This window comes from Crinia signifera, chromosome 7, assembly GCF_055691185.1.
Source record: "Crinia signifera chromosome 7, ASM5569118v1, whole genome shotgun sequence".
NCBI lineage: Eukaryota > Metazoa > Chordata > Amphibia > Anura > Myobatrachidae > Crinia > Crinia signifera.
Genome location: NC_139223.1, coordinates 142,515,043 through 142,537,544, shown reverse-complemented (window position 1 = coordinate 142,537,544; position 22,502 = coordinate 142,515,043). Strand labels below are relative to the sequence as shown.

General features: G+C 44.1%; 1 protein-coding gene across 2 annotated transcripts in view; it reads left to right on the top strand.

Annotated features, from left to right (window-relative positions):
* CERS6 (ceramide synthase 6) overlaps positions 1 to 22,502 on the top strand; it is a 228,843-nt gene that overhangs the window by 152,959 nt on the left and 53,382 nt on the right. For both annotated transcript variants that reach the window (XM_083153897.1, XM_083153896.1), the window contains exon 6: positions 2,153 to 2,245. In XM_083153897.1, the coding sequence (XP_083010023.1) occupies positions 2,153 to 2,245 (93 nt within the window). The remainder of the gene's footprint in view (positions 1 to 2,152; positions 2,246 to 22,502) is intronic.

Here is a 22,502-nt window from a genome sequence, read left to right as displayed (position 1 = left end):
CACTACATCCTCTATGTATCACTACACTACATCCTCTATGTATCAGTACACTACATTCTCTATGTATCACTACACTACATCCTCTATGTATCACTACACTACATACTCAATGTATCACTACACTACATCCTCCATGTATCACACTACATCCTCTATGTATCACTACACTACATCCTCCATGCATCACACTACATCCTCCCTGTATCACTACATTACATCCTCCATGTATCACTACACTACATCCTCCACGTATCACTACTTTTGCATCAAGTAAGTTGGCATATTTAAATGTTACTACCGGCAGTATCTATGGCCGCTGATTAGGCGCCCTGCAGCCTAATCGGCCTATTGGTTTATCAGGCACTGATTATTATAAATGTCAGGCTCTAATAATCCTACTATACACAGTGACGTAAAGACTTAAAGGGAATTTGATGTATTAATTATATAAATTATAGTACAGGATGTATTCAGTAATAGCAATGACTGTGCACAGTTAGATGATCCTAATTAAACATACAGGGCAAATATAGTAGCCTGTGAGATGTGACATTCTGTTTGCAAAAAAACAATTTTTATTTCTTGTATAGGCAGGGTAAATTCAGTGAAGATGAATGTTCACCCTCGACTTCTCTGCCTTTTCAATTCGGTCAGACACCACTGGTCGCCATCACTGAGTGGCTAAGTATGGCCACAGTGGGTGGTAATGCCTTTCATGAGATATTCCCAGTGCACAAGTGACATCGTAGATCGGGGAATGTTGAATGTCAGTCCACACAACTTCAGAAATGAAATTTCCTATACGTCAGGCACCCACTTTCATGCCCCAGTCAAATGCCAATAATTCCCATTGCCTTGCCATGAGCAGCCTTGCTGGATTACAGCTATTCAGGTCGAGGGATGTAGTTGAAAATATCAATGCAACTCAAAGTGTGTGTGCTCCGCCTCAATGTACTGCAATTGCATATGGACTCCTAGGGGATTATTTACTAAAACGGGAGTTCTATTGAAGATAGGATGTTGCCCATAGCAACCAATTAGAATTTACTTCTTATTTATTTAGCACCTTCCAAAAGAGAATAGATAGAATCTGATTGGTTGCCTATAGCAGCATCCCATCTTCAACAGAACTCCCATCTTAGTAAATTTCCCTCCCTGTGGCATCTCTTGGTTTAGGTTGGGTGGGGAACCTTTTTTTCATAGAAGGGCCATTTGTAATAGATTAAATCCTTCCGGGGGCCAGATCAAAATGATCACCTTTTAAAAGTATCCTGATTACTCCCTCCGGCTGCCGCTCAATAACTGCTGCCGACGGCCGGCTGCTGCTGCTGGATGCCTGTCGCGTGATCCCGCACCCGCCCGCATCACTCAACACCTCATCCAGTTCCTTGTCTCCAGTGTAAATGGATGGGCAGGCCACACAAACTGGCTAATACTGCTTTCACATTGCAAAAACCTGCTTTCAACCCGATTTTCTAAACGTGTCTTAAAACTGGTCAAAAGCCAGTTAAACCCCTTTCATATTGCATGATGTAAAGGTATATTGCAGTTTAAATACCGTTTTGTACCTTTCAGATTCAACCCGTTTCACCCATAGAAAGCCATACAATGTCTTTTTAAATGTTTTTTTCCTGCTTGTGGGCTGGGATCAAGTGTGGTTATCATTTGTAGCAAATACTGTTTCTGAGCTGTTCAGACTGCAGGGAAAACGGCTCAGAAACGTGTAGGATCCTGCTTTTAACACGTGTCAAAATGCCGGTTTTCTGTAACCGGTAAATTGACAATGTAGCTTTCACATTGCAGCTGGAACCGTTTTAAAGCACTAAAAAAACGGCAATATACCGTGTTACAGCTGCAATGTGAAAGGGGTATTAGGGGGCCGTTTGCGGCCGGCAGAACGGAGGTTCCCCTACTACTGGTTTAGTGGTCTGCGAGAGGCAAATTGTATGCACGTACAGCACAGCTAATTTTGTAGGAGGTGTCTACCAATAATGCGCAAATGGTACACTTGTGTCCAACTCTAAATCAGACCCTCAATTTGTTTCCAAGTGTATAATAATAATAATAATTTGACCGTATGTTTTTAATAGTATTACTTTATATTATTTAAAGCATTACATGAAATTTAATTATACATGTTTTTGTGTTGCAGCAACTAACAGCTGATCTGCATTACTACTACATTGTCGAGTTGTCTTTCTACTGGTCTTTGATGTTTTCTCAATTCACAGACATCAAACGAAAGGTACAAATTGATCTGGTTTTATATTTCCACATTGTTACAGTTTTAAAGATTTGCTGATGCTAAGCGATTGTTCTTCTGTCAAATACAAAATAAGAATCTCATGTTTGGATTATAGTGCAACACTGTGCTATTGCTTATTGTCACAATAATCAGTTTCACATCAGGTCATGTGTGACTGCCTATCAGCAGACAGGTGTGTTTGTAAATGTCCTGGGTTTTGCATTTTGTCTTAGCCATTAAACATGAGTACTTGTGGCTGTCCCATTCTGTACATAGACTTCCACAATGATGTAAGCAACTATGTGAGCGGTAGAGGGTTCATTTGGATGCCCTTGTGCATGTCTAACTTAAACTCTCTCAAACTTGTTTAATGCACATATTTATATTTAAATAGAGTAAGGCAGGGGTGGCCATACCAGTCCTCGAGATCTACCAACGGTCCATGTTTTCCAGGTTACCTGGCTGGTGCACAGCTGTAGTCATTACTAACTGTCACATGACCCAAATCACCTAGCTGGTGCACAGCTGCAGTCATTACTAACTGTCACATTCCCCAGACCACCTAGCTGGTGCACAGCTGTGGTCATTAATAACTGTCACATTTTAAAATATGCTGCATTCATTCCTACTATAGATCCACAGGTTGCCTGGAAAACATGCACCGTTGGTAGATCTTGAGGACAGGTTTGGCCACCCCTGGAGTAAGGGGTTTAAACTCCAATTTTACAAGTATGCCTTACTGGTTATGCTTTCAGGATTTCTTTAATCATGCAGAGGTGAGTAAAGCCAGGTACACACTATTTAATTACTGGGCAGATTTATTGTTTAGTGTGTATGCAGGAGCATTAGCCTATGGTCAGATTGGGAGGACGGGAACTGGTGTGCTGCACACACTATCTAATTTCTTACCTCCCAATTCCATTACAGTAATCTGAAGGAAGTATACGCTAAGCTAGAAATTGCTCAGTGTGTATGTGCATGCCGCTCTGATAATCGCTCTGTCAGATCGGTGAGTGGTGTTTTTTTTAGGTAGCACTCCCCCCTAAACAACTCACCCAGTGGGGAGCGCTACCTTAAAAAAAAAAACACCACTGAAGGGGTTAAACATATCAATATGTGGAGAAATATATCAAAACTTCTAAAGCGGACCATAGCAGCAAATCAGCTTTTAACTATATTTTAATACATTCTATAGAATAATAACTAAAATCGTATTGGTTACTATTGGTATCTTTGCCACTTGTCTGACAAGCTAGCCATACCATTGCCATATATATTCACATAATAATGCATTATTTTGGAAGTAAATTCAATTTATTTTTCCACTGTTAGCAACTTTTTTCCATCACTGTAAGCAGCTTATCAGTCTAACAGGCTCGGTGAGTAGTGATTTGTCCATACCTGCTTTGAACCGAAACAATGGGTGAAATGTAATAGGACGAGAGCTTCAGAAAGTGAGAGATTTGGTAAGAAATCTCCAGTTTTTTAAAGCAGCAATCATTCACACTGCAAAATCAAACTGGTTTAAAAAACTGGAGATTTCTTACCAAATCTCTCACTTTCTGAATCTCTCATCCTATTACATTTCACCCCAGAAGTAGGAATTGGAGCACTACTAACTGCACAGTCTAATATAATACAAACAAAACAAGAGCTGAAAATTGGCAGTAGCACAGAAAAGTAGGATTGATATTAGTTTTCCAAAAACCCCTCATATAAACACATCAACATATCATACTTATAGTTTAAGGTGGATTTGAATTTGCTGAGAAGGGGTGCTACCACTGGACACTGGATAAGGCAAATACAAAAAAGACAGAGAAACAGTATCCCTGTGTGGTGCACTGAAAGAAGGTTTTAATAAAATGTAACTTTTATTCAAAGACGCTTAATAAAATGTTGTGAAATATTGACAAAATACAATACATGAAAGACACGGACAGTGTAAATATAAAAAGGATACTAGATCCTTACACAGTGGGGCCCCACCGTATTGCCTTCCCCAATATTGTTAATATATCTTTATTAAAGCGTTACCATCAATTTAACATATAATTTCACTGTGATTTCTTCAGCTCCTATTATTGGATTGCTTATGTACTACCTATATTTATGTGGGGATGCCAATCCCTTTCAAGAATAGGCTTTATATTGGGTCCCCAGGGGCACAGAAAAATAATCCGGCAGAATGCTTGTTTTGCGAATCGTATGCAGACCTACTGCATCGCAGTGTGTGCGCACCCCCCGTTCCCCCCCCCCCATGAATGTATTTTGATCTGTACCCCTTTTAGCGTTACCTACGGATGCCAGTTGTCACTGGGTCCGTGAAGCCAGAGAAGCGGTGTATGACGTCAGTCACCGCAGTTTTCTGACTCCGTGGGCGGACGGAAGATCATCAGTGGTAACCGGCACACCTTGATCCTTTCCCCCTTCACAAGAGGCTAACGTCACTGCAGCTGCCTCCCCGAGCAGTGGAGCACCAGGTGTCGGAGCACTATCGGCACCGGGTGCTGTCACAGGCACGGTGGGATGACACCCGTCAGCCAATACTTGGTCATTGGAATAGCCCGAATTATGTATAGAAATTCAAATCTCTGCTTCCTTAACATTGCGTTAATATTAAGAACCAACGACATTCTGCCGGATAATTTTTCTGTGCCCCTGGGGACCCAATATAAAACCTATTCTTGAAAGGGATTGACATCCCCACATAAATATAGGCAATACATGAGGAGTCCAATAATAGGAGCTGAAGAAATCACAGTGAAATGATATGTTAAATTGATGGTAACGCTTCAATAAAGATATATTAACAATATTGGGGAAGGCAATACGGTGGGGCCCCACTGTGTAAGGATCTAGTATCCTTTTTATATTTGCACTGTACGTGACTTTCATGTTTTGTATTGTGTCAATATTTCGCAACATTTTATTAAGCATCTTTGAATAAAAGTTACATTTTCTATAAACCTTCTTTCAGTGCACCACACAGGGATACTCTTTCTCTGTCTTTTTTGTATTTATAATATAATACACTTCACCTTTAGCTCTGTTATTGGCTTTTGTGACAAGGATCACAAACATGGGGATTCAGAAGAAGACTTACATTTTTATGTTCAACAGCAGGTCACAGCATTGCAGGTTATTTCCATATGTAATCATAATTACAGGCAGTAGCATGCTGGCTACCTCCGCATAGCAGACTCTTGAAAGGCTCCAATGGTCCCTACAATAGCCCATCCTCCAGCCTATAGCTTGGGGTGGCTAATCCACCATCAAGAGCAAGCTGACTCTGCCCTGGAAATCCTTATATCAGGAAATCCCAGGTGCTGCTGATTACACACCTAGGTTCTGCTACTGCTGCAAAACTTGGTCATTACTTTCAGGTGGAGCGATGCTGTCTCACACTTTATTTTCTTTAATTTCACTTTATTCTTGTTTCTATCTTGACCATATCGTTTCACCTTTAGACATCCCTTGCTTTCTCATTGTGATTCTGACCTCTGCTTAGTGTCTACTTATAAATCTGAGCTTCTATATCCTTTTATTTTATGTTAACCTTTAACTCCAACACCTTGCAATGGCTGGCAATCTCTGCTACATCTGCTTCCCTCCTGGGGACCCCTGTTATTCATTGCTAAAAACCATGATCTGTTTTGGGTCTGTACAGTATAACTTACTGTCCATGATTCACAAATATGAAAACACTACTATTTAATGTTACGCTAATACTGTATGACTCTCTATTTGTTTGATTTGATGATTTTGTTGTCAAACCTGTTTATAACATGGATTTTACATTATTTTACCCAGACAGAGTTAAAACATATATTATTTAAACACTGGTAAGTATCAATATAACATGGCAGACTTTGTCAGGTACCTCTGATAAAGTCGGTGACATAACATGTTAGGGTGACTCTTGCTGACGTCATCAGAATGCCTGGAGACACCAGATAACACTACAGTGACGAGGGCGGACTGACACTCTGTGACATCCAAGGATGCCAGTGGTGTGGCTCATGTATGCTCGAGAGTGCACAAGCGTGTGGAGACAGAGGTAGCCTGGAAGTCTATTATATATATAGAGAAAGCCTTGTGGTGATCAGCCCACAGAGTGTTTGTTATCGGTACAGGTCTGACAAGTGTGTTCTTTTATACAATTATGAAGTACTAGACATCTACGCACTATGGAAGCACCCTCTATCTCATTGTGGAATATACACATGTGCCCATCTCTGAATAGCCTGCATTTGTGTCCACACACCTTGACGCGCCCAGTGGTGCAAGTAGAAAAAATGTCTTAGTGGTACTGTGCTGCGCACCGAAGGCGCGCACCGCAAAATAGGCGTGGTCAGGAGCGTGGCCATATGACACAAGGGGGAGTGGCTACATGACGAAACTATATGCCCCCAGTGCCAGATGATATGCCCCCAGTGACACTCACTCTCTTCAGCATGAGCTCTCTCACTGCTTGAGTACAAAGGGGTAAATGCCACCCCACACACACAATCTGTGCCAGCCTACACACACAAACATGGAGGAGTGCCAGCCTACACACACCTATGGGTCAATATCAGCTTACGAACAAACCTACACACATAGGGGTAAGTGCCAGCCCCCCAGTGGCGTAACTATATAATTTGCGCCCCCCCGCCAAACTTTTTCGGCGCCCCCCCCCCTCCCCCTCCCCATACCTGACAGAGCCGCATCCAGTCTCCCTCAGCTCCGCTGCGCTGCTCCAGTCTCCGCTGCGTTGCTGCCCGGCCGCATCTGTGGTCACTGTCCCGTCACTCGCTCCCGGCGCCGGCTCCTGCTGATAATGAAAAGTGACTCTTAGAAAATGGCTGCCAAAACTGTCTGCAATACGGGGGCAGCCATTTTCTAAGTGTCACTTTTCCTTATCAGCAGGAGCCGGCGCCGGGAGCGAGTGACGCGACAGTGACCGAAGATGCGGCCGGGCAGCAGCGCAGCGGGTAACTATAGCACCGCAGCCCCCCCGGCACCCATAGTTACTCTGCGCCTCCCCGCCATGGCGGGGGCTGCGGAGGCCTAGTTACACCACTGCAGCCCCCCCTCCCCCTCCAGACAAACACAGCACACAGGACACAGTAGCTGTTTAATAACAGTGACAGCCCGTGGAGCTGCCAAGGTTAGAAACACTAACCTAGGGAACGACCACTCCTCCTGCAGCTCCATCCTCTGAACTCTCAGGCACACGGGCTGTCAATTTCCCCAGCAGATCAAAGCTGCTCTCTGGCAATCCTCCTTCTGGAGTTCTCACAGCGCGCAGCTCTCAGTAAAGTATGCGGGGGTAGGGGAGAGGGGAATGATCTGACATTGCTGTACTGGTCATCGGAGAAGGAGCAGTGCTAAATATCTCACTGGTAACTCGCTGGCCCTCGACGTTTAACATGCTCTTACCAAGCTCCGCCCCTATTGCGGCCATACCCGCGAATATGCAGTTTGTTTTGGAGGACTTTCTGTGCTTTTCCCTGCTAGCTGCCAGCCTCAGCCGCCGCCTCCATTTTTCAGTGTGCCCGAGCCCCGAACTCATGGTGGGGGGGGGGGGGGTGGCTTTCTGGGAGGGTGTGCAGCAGGACTGCGGGAGTCAGACGGCGTGTGTCTGCCCTGCACATAACGATGTGGTCATCTCCCCCTCCTCTCCCTCAGTGCACTGCTCACCTGCCCGCCGATCGTTCCCCTGCGCTGCCGCTCACCCCCTGCTGCCGGCATCTCACTCTACTCTTCTTCTAGGGCACAGACACGTCCGACCCTTCACTGTGTCCGGGCTGCCAGCCAATCATACCTCGCGGGCTGGCTCCTGATTGGCTGCCGGCCCGCGAGCTATGATTGGCTGAGAGCACAGTCACAGTGACACAGGGAGGGGAAGGAGAGATGCGCTCCCCTCCCCTCGGCTCCCTTCCCCTGGCAAGGAATCAGCTTTGGCGGGGCGGCGGAGGCCACGCCCCCCGCCACTTAGATATGCGCGCATGCGCATTAAGCACTTTGCAGGGCATTTGTTATGGCGGTACGGGGTACCGGCACAATATGTTTTACCGGTACGCCGTACCACCCCGTACCGCCATACTTACAGCCCTGGACGCGCCATCACTAAACTTAGCCTACATGCGAATCCTCCTTCACATCCAGCTATATCCTTTCAGAAGCAAGTGATGATGCGGCTGAGTTGCTTGTGAACCACTCATGGATTTGTGCATTTGTTTGTACATTTCATAATGCAAAAGCGCACAAGATTCAGCTAACGCCTTTAATTTTGCAGGAGCCCCTTTATTATCTACTAACAGTACATGTATTCCTGCCTGATAGGAGAGCTGGGGAGAATTGTTTTCTATTGCTGTATTGTTTTTAATGTGTGTCTAATGGTTCTTAATTGTTACGAAATTAAAAGGGGATAATGGAATACATTTATTTTCTTCTATGTTTTATGATACCCATTTGCGGTATGAGGCATTATGGGTGCCGTTTATTGAAATATGAAGTTTGTGTCTCTTGCGTAGTTGTGGGGAACAAGAAAGAAAAAGCAGTTCTTGTGTGTGCAGAAGCTGGAAAATATTAAGCTGTTGCAGTGGCACTGTGAGGGGTGAAGTAAAGTACAAGTTGCCCAGGCCCAGGCCTAAAAGGGTTGCTCAGTATGGGCCTGGGTCAACCTCACCCCATCCTCTCATATGAGTGCAGCACAGCTGCATCACTTCTCATAAGCCCATTACATGCTGCTGAGAGCTGGGCTGCAGTGTTGCAGGGGAGGCTGCTGCAGTCTCCTCTGCCTGTGAGGGTGGGGGTGATGATCACACTGAATTTGTGCCCCCCGCCCCTTCTCTATTTGCTTGTGACTGAGCTTAACGCACCCCTGCCCAGAGCTAAGTGCCACTTTTTTGCACTTATTTATTTATTAACAGTTTCTTAAATAGCGCACACATATTCCGCAGCGCTTTACAGAGAATATTTGAACATTCACATCAGTCCCTGCCCCCGTGGAGCTTACAATCTATATTCCCTACCACATATACACGCACACAGGCATTCTAGGGTTAATTTTGTTGGGAGCCAATTAGCCTACCAGTATATTCTTGGATTGTGGGAGGAAACCGGAGTACCCGGAGGAAACCCACGCAGTAGCGCACGCAGGGGGGGGGGGTGTTCTGAGTACCCAGAAACCCCCCAGGAGTCTAAGGGCCCTAGGCTGAAAGCTGAGGGTCCCCTCTTTCCATAGGTATAAGAATTTTAAAAATCTGCCATTGGGAACCAGAGATATCTGAATTCAAAACAGTAGTCACCATCCAAGCCTGTTAATTGCTCTTCCCAGTCAGATATTTCAGGTTCTGTCTGACTTAGAGTTTTTCTGAGGGTATATTCCAAAAGGTGGGACTCTCCCCCTTTGATGGACTCTAGTAGCTTGTCTCTACTTTTTCCAGAACCAGAGATATCAGCCTTCCAGCAGCTGGTTACTGGTCCAGCTCCACACAACTGGTATGTAGTTTTATATACTCGTTGGCAGATTGCTCTGCCTACTGAACTCTGATCCCCTAGTCCCCAATACCATTTGGTGGGTGGGATTCTCTAGTTTTTAATTACATTAAAATCTAAGAAATTTATTTCCGGAAACTGGAGATATCTGCAGTCAAGCAAGCTGTCCTCCCACCAGAAAATTATGAATAATAAGCCCACTCCACTATACACCCCTCCTCTGCGTATTAAACATCCTCTACCACCCTGGAAGTTATGTATCAGGGCCCCTTCATTCAGCCCACTGCCCCCTTCTCCCCTCATCTCCCACCATCTGTACAGTAAAGGGGTAATTAGTGGAAATCACTGATCCAGGCCCTACATGCTGAGCGGTTGATATAATACCCCCTACCACCCGTGGGACATCAAAGCTTCCCCCATCCCTACCGCTGGAGGATCGGTAGGGGCCCCCAATACATTGCTATGCCCAGGGGTCTGCACTGCTGTTGACGCCCCTGTATGTGTGTATATATATATATATATATATATATATACATACGTGTGTTTATATATATATATATATATATATATATATATATATGTGAAAAGAAGTTTGGTTTGGACTTGGATAGCGACTATTATGCACGTATTCAATTCACATGGGACAGTGTTTATAAAGGTAAACAATTTATTAATCACAGCGAAGAAAAAGTTATAAAAAGGGAAATATATATACACAATGAAAATTGGTTTACATAAAAAGGGGGAAGTACATTTATAGAAATATGGTAATGTGCACTATAAAAGAATGGGATAGGCGGTCCTGTCAGTGCAGCAAACTGACTAGACCAAAAGAACACAGTGTGTACACTAAAACTGTCTTCTAAAAGCAAAATCACTGAGCTACCTGATATAAGGCAGATAAAAGGTGTCCAATTCTTAAAACGACAGTGCAATAAAAGCAAGAGGTTAGCTTATCTTATAGCAGTGCGGTGAGGAGCAGGTGACAGAAGTTATCCCAACATGTTTCGTCAAACAGGACTTCGTCAGGGGTAAGGGACAGAATGACTAGGGCTGTATATATACCAGGGATAGGGTCTTAGGTGCCGCCCCCCTCATTAGTACTGCTTAATTGAGTTAGCTGCATTATTACACAAAACTACAGGTAAATTCATGTGATGCACCATGGCAGTAATAACTACTAAGTACATTATTCTGTTCTGCAAAACGAGTACTGGAAGATCATAAACAATGAAGGAGAACATTGATGTGTGGCAGCTCCGTTTCTGAGGAGCGTGACGGAGCTGCCACACATCAATGTTCTCCTTGACACCCCACACAAATTAAAAGGGGATTGCACTATATGGGACCAGACCCTCTTGCACAACTACCTGTCTAAAACCTCCTGGCGCACATTTCACTGAAATCTAACTCTTCCACATGTATGTATGTATATATATATATATATATATATATATATATCCACACTTTTGGCTCCGGCACTGCTGGGTCCCCCGAGGGGAATACTGGGCTCTGGTGCCTTCCTAGGGAGCAGCGCTCTGACCATACAAACGAACAAACTGGAGGCGGCACTCAGAGACTTGTGAATCAGGTTAAACGTGAATTAAACACATAGCAAGTGATCTACGTTTCGGGGATAGCCTCCCCGTCATCAGGATACATGCTTACAACAATGACAGTGTTTAAATAGTGTGATACTCACAAATGGTGACTTCATCCCTCCCACGACATCACCGCCCGCAGCTCTGTCTCTTCCTCCCCACCGCTCGCTTCCGCTTCCGGTGGGGGCTGACGTCAGCGCGCCCGGCGGCGTTGCCATGAGTACTAAACAAACAATAACACAAGTCCGTGATCAGCGCGACATCAAAAGGGTAAAGTGCATACTGAAATAAGAGATCTACAAAAATGCAGGTCAAAAGTGCTTGAACAAGTTAAAACATGCTGATCACCGGGCAAATATACAGTCTGTGCAAGTACATATAAAAAGTGAACATTTAAAAACAGTGAACATATAAAAAAGCGGCTCTAACAGTGGCTTATCTGGCCAGTATTAATGTGTCCCACTATGGGGCAGCTATATGAGTAAATACAAATGACATGCTGATCTCACTCAGTAATCTACTGATCGTTCATAGGAAGTGTATAAGGCCCAGGGACTCATTGAGGCCTTTTGGGCGCAATGTGTCCAGGCGAAAGATCCATCTGGATTCTAATTGTAAATGTTTTTTGGAGCGGTCACCCCCTCTGGGGGAAATGGGGACATGGTCAATGATTTTATGTTTAAGGGTGGCCATCCCGTGCCTGGCCTCGGCAAAATGCCTGGCCACGGGTTGGTCCCCTGTCCCTTTTTGATGGCCGTCCTAATTGCTAGGCGATGTTGGGCCATGCGGATTTTGAAGGGGCACTCGGTCTTGCCCACATAATAAAGGTTACACGGGCACATTATTACATAGAACACATACCGAGTGCTACAGGTTAAAGCCCAGTTGATGGTGAATTTTTTGCCTGAGAATGGGTGGGTTATACTGTCACCTACCGTCATGTAATTACATGTGGTACACCCCAGGCATTTATAACACCCCTTCTTTCTAGATAGGAAGGTCTTAACTCCTATTTTGGGTGTGCGGGTATTGGTTTTAACCAGGTAATCCAGGATGCTTCTACCCCGAGTATAGCTGGGGAGGATGCGGGTATTTTTTAAAGATGGTAAGTCTGGGTCGCTGGAGATGATGGGCCACCAATGTTTAGCTTTTTTTGAAGTGGCCTGACTGTTGGGATTGTGAGCATTAACCCATGGGAATATTGCCCCCTGTGATTTCTTTTTTGGTACCAGATGCAGGAGTATTTCCCTGGGAATTTTTAAGGCTCTATCTCGGGCTTGTTGTAATATCTGGTCCGGATATCCCCTGTTTTTAAATTTCTCAGTCATGGCAATTAATTGAGTGTCCCTCTCTGTCATGTCACTGTTTGATCTGCATACCTGTAGGTATTGGGAATAGGGCAGTCCCCTGGTGGTTGCTACGGGATGAAAGCTGTTATACCTAAGTATGGTGTTTCTGTCTGTAGGTTTGGTATAAAGGCAAGTGGCTAGCTGGCCTTCCTTCAGACTGATTTTTAAATCAAGGAAACATGCTTCTGACATACTCAGTGACAGTGTGAGCTTAATAGGGTGGTCGGATAAATTCTGCTCTTCTATAATTTTTTCTAGCTCACTACTGGGTTTAGACCAAATCAGGAAGAGGTCATGTAGCGGTAGTATATTAAAATACCATCCGCTACTGCTGTCCTGTGGAAGAAGATGTTACGTTCTACTTGCCACATATAGGCATTGGCCAGCGATGGGGCCACAGGGGACCCCATCGCACACCCAATGAGCTGCTTGTAGAACACCCCATTGAACAAAAAATAGTTGTGCTTCAATGTAAATTCTAGCAAAACCAGAAAAAAATGCAATGTCCGGTCCTGTGTAATGGGGATTAGCAAACAACAATTGTCTAACTGCCTCCAGCCCTGCATCGTGGGGGATGCAGGTGTACAGGCTAGCCACGTCTAGCGTGGCCAACACTGCATCACCCACAATGCCTGGCATGGAGGCCAGTTTCTGAAGTAACACATTAGAATCCTTTAGATGGGTGGGCGTACTCTGTATCCAAGGTTGTAAAAACCAATCAAGATAAAAAGCAACAGGCTCACACAGAGACCCCCGAGCCGAAATAATAGGATGGCCCGGAGGGTTCTGTGTGTCCTTATGAATTTTCGGTATACTGTACTATAGAATACCGGTATTACCGGACAATCTGTGTATAACCTACTGGATGTGTCGACCGAAATCAAGTCCTCCTCAACTGCCTTTTGTAGGATCCCACTTAACTCTTGCTGGTAGGCGGCCGTGGGATCTTGTGCTAGACGGCAATAGGTCGTAGTGTCACTGAGGGGTCTATCACACTCTTTGATATAAGCCAGAGTGTCCAATACCACCACCGCGCCACCCTTGTCTGCACTTTGGATGGTGATGTACTCTCTTGCAGCAAGATCTTTAAGGGCAGCAAACTCTGTTTTGGTGAGGTTGTGTCGGACCGCTGGGGGTCATGCTTGGCCTGATGACTCCAACATTCTTAAAAATGTCCTAATTGAGGGGCTGGTCGATGTGGGGTCGAATCTTGATTTCTTTTTCAATTTCTGAAGCGGCAGATTATCAAGTTGAGTATTTTGACTTTCTGGCTGTTTGCCAAAATATTCTTTAATTTTTAGTCCCAGATTTAATTTAAAGACGTCCAGTTTCCATTGAAACGGGTCTGTGCCATGCGTCGCTATAAACGATAAGCCCTTGTTTAACACACTTTGTTCATCTTGTGTTAAGGGCGTGGAGGAAAGATTATATGTTAGATCCTCAAAGAGTGTGATAGACTCCTCAGTGAAACTACGACCTATTGCCGTCTAGCACAAGATCCCACGGCCGCTTACCAGCAAGAGTTAAGTGGGATCCTACAAAAGGCAGTTGAGGAGGACTTGATTTCGGTCGACACATCCAGTAGGTTATACACAGATTGTCTGGTAATACCGGTATTCTATAGTATACCTAAAATTCATAAGGACACACAGAACCCTCTGGGCCATCATATTATTTCGGCTCGGGGGTCTCTGTGTGAGCCTGTTGCTTTTTATCTTGATTGGTTTTTACAACCTTGTATACAGAGTACGCCCACCCATCTAAAGGATTCTAATGTGTTACTTCAGAAACTGGCCTCCATGCCAGGCATTGTGGGTGATGCAGTGTTGGCCACGCTAGACGTGGCTAGCCTGTACACCTTCTTCCTCCACGATGCAGGGCTGGAGGTAGTTAGACAATTGTTGTTTGCTAATCCCCATTACACAGGACCGGACATTGCATTTTTTCTGGTGTTGCTAGAATTTACATTGAAGCACAACTATTTTTTGTTCAATGGGGTGTTCTACAAGCAGCTCATTGGGTGTGCGATGGGGTCCCCTGTGGCCCCATCGCTGGCCAATGCCTATATGTGGCAGGTAGAACGTAACATCTTCTTCCACAGGACAGCAGTAGCGGATGGTATTTTAATATACTACCGCTACATAGATGACCTCTTCCTGATTTGGTCTAAACCCAGCAGTGAGCTAGAAAAAATTATAGAAGAGCAGAATTCATCCGACCACCCCATTAAGCTCACCCTGTCACTGAGTATGTCAGAAGCATGTTTCCTTGATTTAAAAATCAGTCTGAAAGAAGGCCAGCTAGCCACTTGCCTTTATTCCAAACCTACAGACAGAAACACCATACTTAGGTATAACAGCTTTCATCCCGTAGCAACCACCAGGTGACTGCCCTATTCCCAATACCTACGGGTATGCAGATCAAACAGTGACATGACAGAGAGGGACACTCAATTAATTGCCATGACTGAGAAATTTAAAAACAGGGGATATCCGGACCAGATATTACAACAAGCCCGAGATAGAGCCTTAAAAATTCCCAGGGAAATACTTCTGCATCCGGTACCAAAAAAGAAATCACATGGGGCAATATTCCCATGGGTTAATGCTCACAATCCCAACAGTCAGGCCACTTCAAAAAAAGCTAAACATTGGTGGCCCATCATCTCCAGCGACCCAGACTTACCATCTTTAAAAAATACCCGCATCCTCCCCAGCTATACTCGGGGTAGAAGCATCCGGGATTACCTGGTTAAAACCAATACCCGCACACCCAAAATAGGAGTTAAGACCTTCCTATCTAGAAAGAAGGGGGTGTTATAAATGCCTGGGGTGTACCACATGTAATTACATGGCGGTAGGTGACAGTATAACCCACCCATTCTCAGGCAAAAAATTCACCATCAACTGGGCTTTAACCTGCAGCACTCGGTATGTGTTCTATGTAATAATGTGCCCGTGTGGCCTTTATTATGTGGGCAAGACCGAGTGCCCCTTCAAAATCCGCATGGCCCAACATCGCCTAGCAATTAGGACGGCCATCCAAAAAGGGACAGGGGACCAACCCGTGGCCAGGCATTTTGCCGAGGCCAGGCACGGGATGGCCACCCTTAAACATAAAATCATTGACCATGTCCCCATTTCCCCCAGAGGGGGTGACCGCTCCAAAAAACTTTTACAATTAGAATCCAGATGGATCTTTCGCCTGGACACATTGCACCCAAATGGCCTCAATGAGTCCCTGGGCCTTATACACTTCCTATGAACGATCAGTAGATTACTGAGTGAGATCAGCATGTCATTTGTATTTACTCATATAGCTGCCCCATAGTGGGACACATTAATACTGGCCAGATAAGCCACTGTTAGAGCCGCTTTTTTATATGTTCACTGTTTTTAAATGTTCACTTTTTATATGTACTTGCACAGACTGTATATTTGCCCGGTGATCAGCATATTTTAACTTGTTCAAGCACTAGCTCTTTTGACCTGCATTTTTGTAGATCTCTTATTTCAGTATGCACTTTACCCTTTTGATGTCACGCTGATCACGGACTTGTGTTATTGTTTGTTTAGTACTCATGGCAACGCCGCCGGGCACGCTGACGTCAGCCCCCACCGGAAGAGGAAGCGAGCGGTGGGGAGGAAGCGACAGAGCTGCGGGCGGTGATGTCGTGGGAGGGATGAAGTCACCATTTGTGAGTATCACACTATTTGAACACTGTCATTGTTGTAAGCATGTATCCTGATGACGGGGAGGCTATCCCCGAAACATAGATCACTTGCTATGTGTTTAATTCACGTTTAACCTGATTCACAAGTCTCTGAGTGCCGCCTCCAGTTTGTTCGTTTATACATATATATATATTTTTTTTATTTATTTATTATTATTATTATTATTATTTACATACATTTGGTCTATCTATAATACTTTAACTGACCCGGCATAAACTGGGTCACCTAAGTGTCCATCTCCGTGCTTTGCTCTGCCCCTCTGGAAACCCCCTTCTGAAAATCCTGCGTTTGCCCCTGCCACGCAAGTACGGGGAGAATATACAAACTCCGCACAGTTAGAGCCATGGTGGGAATCGAACACGTGGCCTTAGTGCTGTGAGACAGTAATGATAACCATTACACCATCCATACTGCACTTAAAGCACCTCTTTGCAATTATTTATTTTTACTAAGCTACGGCTCCTGAAAAATATCTGGGCCTAGTCAGGGGCAAGTACACAGCACCAGCCCATGAGCAACAGACCATCAATAAAAATGGTTTTAGGTATCAAAAGGCAGAAAGCCATTTTGTTAGAGAAAATGGCTGCTTTCCTTCACAAAGGTAATGGTCCTTTTAGTGCCCACTATGGTACTTTTTGTGGTGGTACTCAGGGGTATGCAGTAGCAACATCCTTATTTTTACAGCAGTATTATTTTTAATTCTTATAACTAGAAAAAAATAAGTGCAATAATTTCAGAAATGTATAAAATACAGTAGGTATTTGTAAACTTATCTACAGGGCTGGATTAAAGAGGGACTAAGGGGATCAGTACCCCTGGGCTCCCATCTAGCTAGGGGCCCCATGTGGTTGGAATGTATTTAAAAAATGCCATGTATTTTTTTAGCTAAAGGTTTTGTGCATGGGGGTGGGGTAGTGCTGCAGCTTCACCTATCTGCCAATGTGACAATGATTAATGGTGCTGAGCATCGGGTGCCAAGGTACGCTGACTGCACAAGTGTGCATTGCATTACTGGGAGCTGACTAAGTCCCATGACATTTTGCACAAAAGGGCAGAGGCTGAGAGGTTTGTGCTGAGCTCTGATTGGTGTAGCTCATTACATGCTTTCAGGCCCATGGAGTACAGCAGCAGCCCAGTCATGGTAGGGTTTTTAATCAGAGGCAGCACTGAGCCTGTGAGGTCTCCGTATAGTCCCACAGAGTAAGGCGTAGAGGGACAAACATAGGCTTTTCATGTGGTATATATGTATGTATGTATATATCCCCCCTGCAGTTACCCATTGACCAATTTTATACTGCCTTTACTCTGTGTTTTGACAGTGTAATATTCTCCCATGCAGTTTGTGGCCAGTGATGACAAGTGCAAGGGGCCCCCCCTGTCTAAAGTGCACCGGGCCCCCCGAAGGCTTAATCTGGCACTGCTTATCTATAATATAGAAATTTATATAAATAATAAAACTTTTGTCATCTGGATAAAGTGACTTGATATAACATCCCCCTTACACTGAGCTACTGACCCAGTCCTATCTTGGTGTGAGAAGGACTGTCTGGGTTGGGTGCCCCTGAAACACGACCCGGGGGGGACACTTCTGTGTGAAAGCAGAGCATGTATCACCTGACTCAGGTTACGCTAAACGTATGTAAACAGCTGCAAATGATGTCATCTCCAAGCAACAACTAAGCACTTTATATCCCCAAGCACGAACGCACTTTAGAGAGGATCCCTCCATTTCAGCTTGTCCTCACTGGACTGGGACCACTCCAGCGGACACCTTGGATTACAAAATTGCTTCCAGCTACCACTTTGGTTTCGGACCCCATTGGACTTTCCAAGTACCATTAACATTGTAGAGGATCCCCCCACATCTGCATAGGATACCTCCAACATCCATCTTGGACTACTATTGATTCCAGGGGTTACCATTGGCCCACAAGTGGCTATCGCATTGGATGATTGACCAGAGCAGGTTATTTACCATCAAATGTTCAGGTCTCAGTGACTTAATGGTTTTAATATATGTACATTTATGCTGTTTTTATCATTAATTCTGCTGTTCATTTTTATTTTTATTAAATTTCACTTTCAATTTACACAATTGTTTGAATCATTAACCGAGCGCTGCATATTCTTCTTGAACACATCCATTCACCACCTCCCTGCTGCCGTTGCTATCAGCACAGTACAGCAGATAGCAGTGGAGGCTGTGTACGCCCCCCGCCCAACCTGGCAGTAGGACGCTGGGGGTTGGGCTTCCCCATTGCTGTAAATGGGAGCAAGGTTGGATGACCAGGGATACCAGTTTACACTGCCCCACACGTGTCCTCCCTGTGTTCGCGGGGAGATGGACTTGGCTTTTTTTTCAGCTGCCCATTTTTCATGGCGCTGACAGGGGTCAACCCTGGGTTTTTGCATCTGTGTATAAGGGGTATAACGCTATCTTATAAACTTTGCTATAGCTTGAATAAAAAAAGGGTTCTATGGATTAATTAAGAGCTGTACAATTTTTTGATGAATCTATTGATATAGTGAATATATAAAGGGTTTCTCTGTGCACTGGTATTAAATATTACGGGTGAGATTACAGGTGAAATTGTAGTGATTATTTTTCATAACATACAGAATAACATGAAACAAGACCTCCCTTATTTTGTGTATCTTCGCCTAAAATGGTCTCTCTGTATCAGTAATGGGTACAGGAACCATATAATATGGTATAGTACAATCAAATAAAATACATTTAATGGAAATAACACAATAAAAATAGTTTTTTTTTCACAATTTAAAAATCACTCCAAAAACCATGTAAATGGTACAGATGGGAGTTTACCAGATGTTGGTGGGTATAAATTGCCTGTAAGATGGTCTTTGTGAGGTATTCTGGGTTCTCCAGAAAAACCAGCCTCCAGGCCCTTTATAAGTACACCAGCACTGGTACCCTCCTCTGAAGTTAAAAACAACACTCCAATCCTTTTAGCTGCAACGTGTATCGGGAACCTTATCTCCCTTCCTCAGGCAGTGTGATGTATTTATTAACATGTTCCTATTTACAGATCACCAGTACAATTCATTGCTTAAACAGTGTGGGCTGAATCTTTATTTTTTTTAAATGTTTTTATTTTCTTGGTTCTAAATAACAAAATCACACGTCAAAGTAGAAAACAATCAATTCACCCCAATAGTTTTTATGGGAAAAAAGCTACGTATTGATTCTCAGCTAACCCAGTACTGAAATGTTGCCATTGATTTCCAGCTGATAGTTTTTCTTAAATTAACGATCAAGATAGACTGGCAATCTCCCAGTTCCTTCTAGCTATAGAACACCTTATATGGTGCCAAGATTAGATGTGAGCAAGCTAATAAAAGATCCTGTAATGCTAAAACATTTATCAGATCCTCTGTGATTATGGCAGGAATTAATAATATATGATGTTGACGACAATGGAACTATGCACCCATGTTGTTCAACCAGGAATCATGGAATCTTTGTAATGTACTAATCAATCATACACTGTGGAGATTATCCATTTTAGGATGGTTACCAGGGCCAGCTCTACCATTAGGCAGCTGCCTAGGGTGCCGGGATCGATCTAGAGGGTGCCGGTGAGTCTGCCTATCACAAAATTAACCCTTTGTATGCCAAGTGAATTCGGCAAAATAGGTGTGAAAATTGCCAAACAGACATTTTTATTCATCATAATGACCTGTAATGTTTATCTTATATAGGAAATATAATCTTTTCACACAACATTTTTTATTTGAATTTACATAGCAAATGCAACGCTCATATTTTGCACATCTCCCACAGAGATGTTGGCATTTAAAAGGGTTAAGGATGTCTATGATGAAGACATCATTTTGTAATTAATGCAAGTGGCCGGCTTTGGGACTTCTAAAATCCCACCTCCACACTTTCACTTGAGGAGCTGGAAAGTGTGTATTGGTGACAGTGTGAGGTTGGGGTGGGGGAATTAGATTGTAGTTTTGCGGGGTGCCAGCATCAGCAAGTGCATACAAACGATTGACGATGCTAGTGAGGAATGAAGCGATGATGGGGGGGCAGCTGGGGAAGCGACGGCTGCGGCCATCATTAACGACCCCCTCCCTCATCCTGAATGTTGAATGTACACAGGGATTTTTAGCTAAATAAATCCTCATTTACTTTTATTTAGATCACATTGTTGTCACTTGTGGATAACAAAGCACATACATCTCTCCACAGCAGTTGTTAATGTGATAATAATAACAATAATAATAATCGACCCCTGGTTCATTTTTTGAACCATAGTAGTGCCTTTATGTTATGCCTCAGCAGTGCCCGAGTTTATTTTATGACCCATAGTAGTAGTACCCTAGTTCAACTTATGTCACATTGTAGGGCTTTCATTACTATCATGCAGCACAGTGCCCCAAATGACATTATGAACAGTTGTCCCAAAGTCCTTATTATGTCACATTACAGTGTTCCCAGTTTATATTATTCCACACTATAGGGCCCCCACTTCATGTTGTGCCACAATGCCCAAGTGCATATTATGTAACTTTATAATGATCTTTAGTTTATTTTACACCGCATTACAAGGAGCAGGTCCCTTATATATTTCAGGCGCCACTGCAAAAGATTGTAGGGGACAGGATATACCACCCAATGGTGAAATATGTATATAACTCGTGTAACTCTGACTGTAAAGGTGGGCCCAATGTGTTAGCCTGACAGTCGGCGAGTCTGTCGGGTCCGCTCTCTGGTCTGATGGAGAGTCCAGGTGCTTCCATCTGTCTCTGTTCGTGTCCCCTGGGTCGGTTGCTCGGCAACCGGGGACACTGACTATTACTTCCGCTCCAGCGGCTGCCTGTTCCCTGGGCTTGATGACTACTTCCACCCGGCGGTTGCTGGAGCAATGGGAGGTGCCAGCCAGGTGTGCCATCCTGCAGCTGTCAGCATTAGGTCTGGGAGGCTGGGCTTGATCCTCCTCAGGTGATTGGACACCTGAGCCCTTTTAAGAGATTCAGGTCAGCACAGCTCCACGGGTGATAGCTTTCTTTGGTGGCAGTCTCCTGCCTCTCTCTCTCTACTCCTGTCACTCATGGCTGGGTTTATTCCATCGGTTCCCGGGTTTCCCTCAGAGTTTCCAGTTCCTGCTCTGGTATAACTGTAAGTGTTCCACATTGAAGCCTTGGTGTTATTTATCTTTATCATTAATTCGTTAGTAACATTGCAAACAGAGTTTTGTGTTGCTTATTTTGCCCACTCTTGTTTCCGTCCCTCTAAGATCTATAGAGTATTACTGCAGTTGTGCTATAACCCCGGCATGGTTACTTCCTGTTTATGGGACTTTCCCGTACCTCTGTGTGATTTGCCGTGTTTTTGTGTGGTGTTATATTGTGCTTTTGTGTGGTGCCTACCTTGTACTTGTGATGTGTTGGCTTTGGTATGCAATGAGGTCACTCGTACATTTTTGTAATCCTTCTCTCCTAAAGATGGCCAATAGTTAGTTGTTTATTAAGGCAGGTATCTTTAGCCAGTTTCAGCTTTTGGCCATTTCTTTTATGATCTCCACTACTTTGTCATTACTTAAGACCTGGTGGCATCGAAGGGATATATATATATATATATATATATATATATATATATATATATATATATATATATATATATATATATATATATATATATATATATATATTGTAGAACTGAAGCAAAAATATTTTTAGTCAGGCATATATAAAGTGCAGAGTGACAATGTACAAAAAGAGGAGTCCATTCAAACAATTGCAGTGATCTCAATAAGCTGAATATACTTAGCGATCATGGTCCTCCTCGACAAAGGTCATTTGCACGACGGCCGTTTCGGTGCCAATGAGCACCTTAGTCATGTGCTATAGACCTGTGGACAAGCCAGGTTATTTATACCAAACAGGGGAAGGCATGATAGGCTGAGCCAGAGTCCGCCCGCGTGTAATTGGCGGCAAAAAAACAGGAAGCCGGAAGAAATCCGGAAGTGCCGTGACGCACATCCGGCGACGGCGCCATGACATAACCCCGCCGGAGGTCACTGCCCGCATCAGCCGATGCTGGGTCACGTGACAA